We start from the raw sequence: 6313 nt of genomic DNA on the forward strand, positions 1-6313 counted from the left end.
CACCGGGGCTAAATTAATTAGCAGGAAATAATTGTAAATATATATATATAAAGACATTGAAAATAAACTTCTAAGCATCTGCCATAATACAGAAATAAATAAAAATAAAATGTTTTTTTTTATTGTTTTTTGTGGAAACCATCATCGTTCAAGGTTGTCAGCCTCCTCTTCTTCCTCCACCAAACAAAAGTGGCACAGATGGCTTAGTTTTGTAGTAGTAGTAGTAGTAGTAGTAGTAATAGTACTTGTTAGTAGTTGTCAGAGCAACCCATGTAGGTTAAAACTAAATCCTTATCAGATCAGTTCAAATATAAGTGTGTGTGTGTGTGTTTATTGGTCTTTTACAACTTCAACAATCAGGGACTTTTGTGAACGGAAAAAAAAAAGGGGATACAATAAGAAAAGAGACGTGAAGACTCTTGGGCTGGGGAAGAGGAGGAGGAGGAAGGGAGGTGATGAAGCCCAGAAGAGCAGAGTTCAAAGCCTGGGTCTTCTTGTCAATGGTCTAATCATGGGAACGTTTTAAGGTTTCAGAGTCAATGTCCAGTTCTGTTCACCACCAGACAGTTTTAGCAAACACAGGAATGATGAATAAGGCATTTATTCCTCGACGTGGTAAGATTTATTAGTTAGAATGATGGTGATAGAACAGGATTCGCTCTCTCTCTCTCTCCTCCCTCTAGCATTATAAATGGACATTGAGAATAGCTATGAAATATTAAAATCAATGAAGTTGATTACATCATCTAATCAGGGGCTCGCAAATGAAGTGGTTATTTTAAGGGTCAATTCGATTTCTATTTTTGACAAAGGCTGGCTCAGAAATAGGGGAAATGACTTCAATCTCCTCATGAGTGTCTTTTAATTGTTTTGTATAAAATATTCCAACTGGGACAGATAAATACAATGAAAAACCAGCCTCCATGTCTCTATAACGAGAGGGGGACAGACTTTTGGATATACACAAATACTTCTAAGGGATGTTGATCTGTTAAACACTGACCGATGTGGAATGTCCAATTCCAACAACCAAAGAAAGAATTAAGAAGCTACAAGACAAGAGTCGTTTTGAGAACAAACAGTTTGGATGAGGACAATGATGCACAGAAAATTGAACGGCTAATCTTGGTTTCCTTTTTGTAAAGAGATACAAATTAGGAAAAAAAAGGGAAGTTTATTCAATGAATGGGATTTTTTAAATGTGGGGACAAGAAGCAGAGGACCAAAGTGCCGCAACCGAGACAAGAGAATAATAAACAGAAAGCAGACGAAGAAGAACCGATTGAGACGATATTCGAGTCCCTCCGTTGGTATTTCAGGGAAATGGAAGAAACGAAAGAAGAAGAGGAAGAAACTATTTTTATGTCTTTGCAATCAATTTAGGACGAGGCTGGAATAGAATGAAATAGGGGTCTTAGAAAAGTGTGGGAGATAATTAGTTGGATAATAATTATTAAAGCTGGGAATCAATTTTGGTGATTGGAGACTGTTGAGAGGGGTGGGGGCCCCGAGAGATTTGGAAATGCTTATCTCTAGAGGAAAGCAAAAGAGGAGCAGAGTTAATGGAATCAGAAGTCAGTTGATGTCATGAGGACTGAAGAACTTGTCTTCACAGACAATCAACAGCATTAAAAAAAAAAAGAGGAATGTGGTGGGGGCAGAGTAAGGGTTAGGGGTCAATGAGATAATTTCATTAGGAAGATTCTCAAGGGTCAGCAAGCACCAACACTTAAAATAGTTATAGATTTGTGGGTCATCCACCCTCTGATGTCCACATGGAGAATCCTGCATTTAAGGGCCAAGAAAATAGGGGTTGTCCCTCTGTAACAACTTGCAGACGCACAAAGTTCCATCGGAGACAGCTGCCAGATGGCGTTACAAGAAATGGTGTGAATATTATAATTACAGAACGAATGCACATTCTAAAAGAACATTCCTAGTTGCAGATAAAGACACCATTGTCTTCTGTCAGGGTTCAATTCTAACTCGCTCTGTTCTTGCACTCAATTCAACCGGTATTTTATACAAACTTTGGAAAGTTTCTAAACTAGCAGATGCAATACGTGTACGTATGTATATAAATATATATATATATATATGTATGTATCTACACACACACACACACACAAGTATATACCCCAGTGACTCGAGGGTGGGAGAGGAGATGGTAAGAAGAGAATTTATTCCTCCAATGGCAGAAAAAAAACAAAACAAACACACACACACACACCACATGGGGGCAAAAAAAAAAAAAAAAAAAAAGGGCCAAAATCTAACGACATTTCTCGGAATGAATGTATTGCAGAGGATTTTTCAAGTGATTTTGGCAGGAAAAGTTGATAGAACATCGTGATGTAAACTCAAGAGAATGAATGAAAAACCCTTTTGAGGTTGGCTACTGCTTGCCACTAACCAGCCTGCCGTCCAAGTGGTGGGGCTGGCTACTACTTGCCGCTAGCCAGCCTGCCTGCCAAATGGTGAGGCTGAATATCATCATTATTAGCCAACAACAGCATATGATTCACTAGTACATAAGCTATTCTGGAGGCTTTCTAGGACATTAAAAAAAAATTATAAAAAAATAGAGGCCATTTCTGTTTTTGTTTGTGATATATATATTATATATATATGTATATATATATTATATGTGTGTGTGTATAGATTACTTTTCTCTCTTTTTAGAGACAAACTGTAGTTTCAGTAAGAGCATAATTGTGTTTCTCTAGACACATAGGATTGGGAGATTTTATATTTAGGATTTAATTTAGAAAAACAGAAAAAAAAAAACAAAAACAAGGATCGTTTTTAAAATAAATGCACACATTTAACCAACTAAAAATCGAAGTTTTCTATCAAATAAATAGAAGAGATAAAGAAGTGTTTGCACAGACTGATGATAACAGCTACAGTTTGGCAAATTAAAAAACAGAAAAAGTTTTGTTGCATAACTAACAAGAGTTAACTCCCCTTGCACGGTTTCTGGGTCTTTTTGAAGGCTTAAAACCAAGAACAAATTAATTATACAAGATCCTGGGACTTGCTTTGAGCAAGAAGACATGGTAGGAGGGAGGGGGGGCAGAAGGGGGGCAACCGACCAGGAATAATCGATCTAATTTAGAAATCAATTTTTGTTTTGTTGTATGGTTTTTTTTTTTTTTTGTTGTTAATCAACGACGCCATTGATTATTATTATTATTATTATTGTTATTGTTATTAGCTGCTCCAGCAGTTCAAGTTGATGGTTTGACTCCCTGAACAGAGGCATAAAAATCAGGTTTGTACCCGTTCCCCACAAAGTACCAAGTACAAGAAGCATGTGTGTGTGTGTGTGTGTGTGTGTAGCCGTTACTTCAGTCAACAGATAAAAAGTACAGCCTGTACAAGCAGCCACCCTCATCATCATTAATTTAATTAGCGTGGTTGATCCAATTAAATAGCAAAGTGTTGTTGTTGTTTTTAAAAAGTCACCAGTTCATAGATTAATATTAATAATTATTATTATATTTATATTCATTTATTTATATATATATAAATATATATATATGTAGTTTTATAGTTTGTCTTTTTTTTTTTTGAAACTCCTTCCGGCATGGTGCGGTTTATCACAAGGTGTGTTGTGAGAAGGATCTGTCGAGAAGAGAGAATTACGCTTCAGTCACCACAAGAAAGTGGGGGGGAAGGGGAGAAAAATGGAAAAGAAAAAGGAAGAAACGGAAAAAAAAAAAACCCAAGAAAAAAACCACAGAATGAAAGGCACAGGTATATGTGACTGATATTCGTCTTATCTTGTCCCCCCCGTTTATATATATATATATGTATGTATATATATATGTATGTATATATGTATATATATATATATATATATATATATATATATATAGGCAGAAGAGGAGGAAAGGAAGAGGAAAAAGAAAGAGAGAGAGAGAGAAGGAGTCCACAACCTTTGGTGATGATTTTATTTTTTTCTATTTGTTTCATTTTTTGTGTTTATTATTATTATTATTATTTTTTTTTTTTTTCCAAAGTTTATGTCAAACCGTCACTGGTGCAGGATCTAATAGCAGACTAGAATCAAAAGTATCTCTTTGCATATCTGATCATCAAGAAAAACCATTTTTTTCCTTTTTTTTTGTGTGTTTTGTTTTTCGGTTGGCATGATCACTTTATTATTATTAATATTATTATCATCATAATTATTATTATTATCATCATCATCATCATCCCCTGAATACCATTTCTATCCAAAGAAATAGTACAAGTTGTAATTGTTCCCCTTAGCTGGCCAGCAGTGTGTATATATATATATATATATATATGTGTGTGTATGTGCGTGTGTGTGTGTTTGTGTGTGTGCGTGAGTCTCTCCATGACTCCCACCGCAAATCGAGGCCGTCGAGCAACTGCTACTTCCATAATAATAATAATCAGTGAGGCAAGTGTCCTGCTGCTCCGTAACGCTCCCGTTCCATTGCAAAGTGGCGTTGCATAGCTTCATGATGAGCTGCTTGTGTTGAGATCTGAAACAGACAGACAGCAACGTTAGACCCAACAACAAACACACTTTCCTATCACCTCCCACACAACACCTACAATTACAAATTAATTTATTCAAATAGAACACATTTTTTATCATTTAGTAAGTGTGAACGTTATCAACATGTTTTTTATACAGCAATTACAATAAATCTAGCTAAACTTTATTTTTCTTCTATACAAAATCACAATAAATGAAATTCAGTGTATATGATGGATGAGTGAAACTGTTGGTTTGCATTTTACACAACCAACTACAAAATGTGTCTAACTGACATGACTGCCACATGTTGTGTAGGAAATACAATAGGTTTAGCAGGATTTATTTGCCCTTTCAATACAAATCATCAAAATCTCATCTTCACTATTTTTGTTTGAGTTTTAATGCTGGAAAGGAAGCAAGAATAATCCAAGCAGGAATGCTGGTTGGACAAGGAAGTCTCTTAGCAGACATCACTCCATTTGAACAAATACCACTGGAAATTGGCATAAATAGTTAGAAATTTGCATGGAGCAAACCCCAAATCTCCAACAAAATGTCATACAAAATCTTCAGAACACAACAATAAATCACAAAACAACGACAAATGCACAAAAATAACAGTGATGGTAACAACAACAATAAAAAAAAAAACAAGTATTCTTGTTTTCCTTCCCAACATTACTGATCTTCAAAATACATTCAAAATACAAGGATTTACGCAAAAAAAAATCTAAAACTTCTGCTGTACAATACTAACAGCATTAAAATCACTTTTATGGAACTAAAAGAAGTTTGTTTTATTCATGGCATTCATCTAACAAAATATTCTTCCTAGCAGACCACAGAACAACCACATTCCAAATTATTGTGCTCAAGTCGGAGTATACAGACACTTTTACAAAGGTGGTGGTTTTATAACAGATAAAACATGCATTCAATGCACACATACACATATATATTTACATATATATATATATATATATATATCACAGACGACACTACACAGAGATGAACATGCTTTCAAAATGAAAACTAGCAAAACAAGACACACACACACACACACACACAATCACCAACCTAAGCCAACAACTCCACAGGTTACAACCCACTCCCCAGCTACAGCAACTAAACAGTTTAACTAGTAAATCACACAGCAGAAATAGTCCAACTTAATTAATCACATAATTACACCAATACTATGTGGAACCAAAATAAGACTTAGCATCAAACAACAAAGAAATAACAAATAAAATTAAAAAAATGGCAAATATTTGCATGGAACATCGATGACAAAACAGGAGAAACACTAATTGGAATAATTATGAGCACGGTTAATTAATGAGTGACACCATAGCCTGGGGGTGACACGACGACGACCCTGTATCACACTGCAACACCAAGCAAACATCCTTGCCATGAAGGGATTTCTCACAACTCAGCCACCAAACAAAAAGAAACAAAAAATGATAGGAAAAAAAGAAAAAAACCACACAAAGAAGACAGAAACACAAAACAAAAAATATGCACCTTTCACTTAATACTGGGAGTTTTTATCTCTTCCTTCCACCAGACACCTACAAAACAATAGGGAAATCCAGAGACTGAAACATGTCAGACCGAGACAATATCGCAAACGTTCACCCAAAACACGGAGCATCCAAACGAATCACGACATTCAAATCCAAAAAGGGTCAAAGGGCCAGAGCCTGGAAAGAAGCTGGACAAAATCAGAATAAAACAATATGTTTAACAGGCCATAAATTGCCATTTATACCAACAAATGTTAGGGTACTGTTT

General features: G+C 35.4%; 2 protein-coding genes across 5 annotated transcripts in view; one reads left to right on the top strand and one right to left on the bottom strand.

The window, feature by feature from the left end:
- Nucleotides 1-3334, top strand: part of LOC115224805 (mitotic spindle assembly checkpoint protein MAD2B) — a 52984-nt gene extending 49650 nt beyond the window's left edge. The window contains exon 8 of the transcript XR_005003903.1: nt 3316-3334. The gene's annotated coding sequence lies outside the window, so the exon portion shown is untranslated. The remainder of the gene's footprint in view (nt 1-3315) is intronic.
- Nucleotides 123-6313, bottom strand: part of LOC115224734 (arginine-glutamic acid dipeptide repeats protein) — a 453168-nt gene continuing 446977 nt past the window's right edge. For 3 of the 4 annotated variants that reach the window (XM_029795610.2, XM_029795612.2, XM_029795609.2), the window contains exon 24: nt 123-4517. In XM_029795610.2, coding sequence (XP_029651470.1) covers nt 4425-4517 — 93 coding nt within the window. In that variant the 3' untranslated portion in view covers nt 123-4424. Of the gene's footprint in view, nt 4518-6043; nt 6091-6313 lie in introns of all 4 variants that reach the window. The other variant, XM_029795611.2, reaches the window with a different exon arrangement.

The sequence above is a fragment of the Octopus sinensis genome, linkage group LG26 (assembly GCF_006345805.1).
Source record: "Octopus sinensis linkage group LG26, ASM634580v1, whole genome shotgun sequence".
Classification (NCBI taxonomy): domain Eukaryota; kingdom Metazoa; phylum Mollusca; class Cephalopoda; order Octopoda; family Octopodidae; genus Octopus; species Octopus sinensis.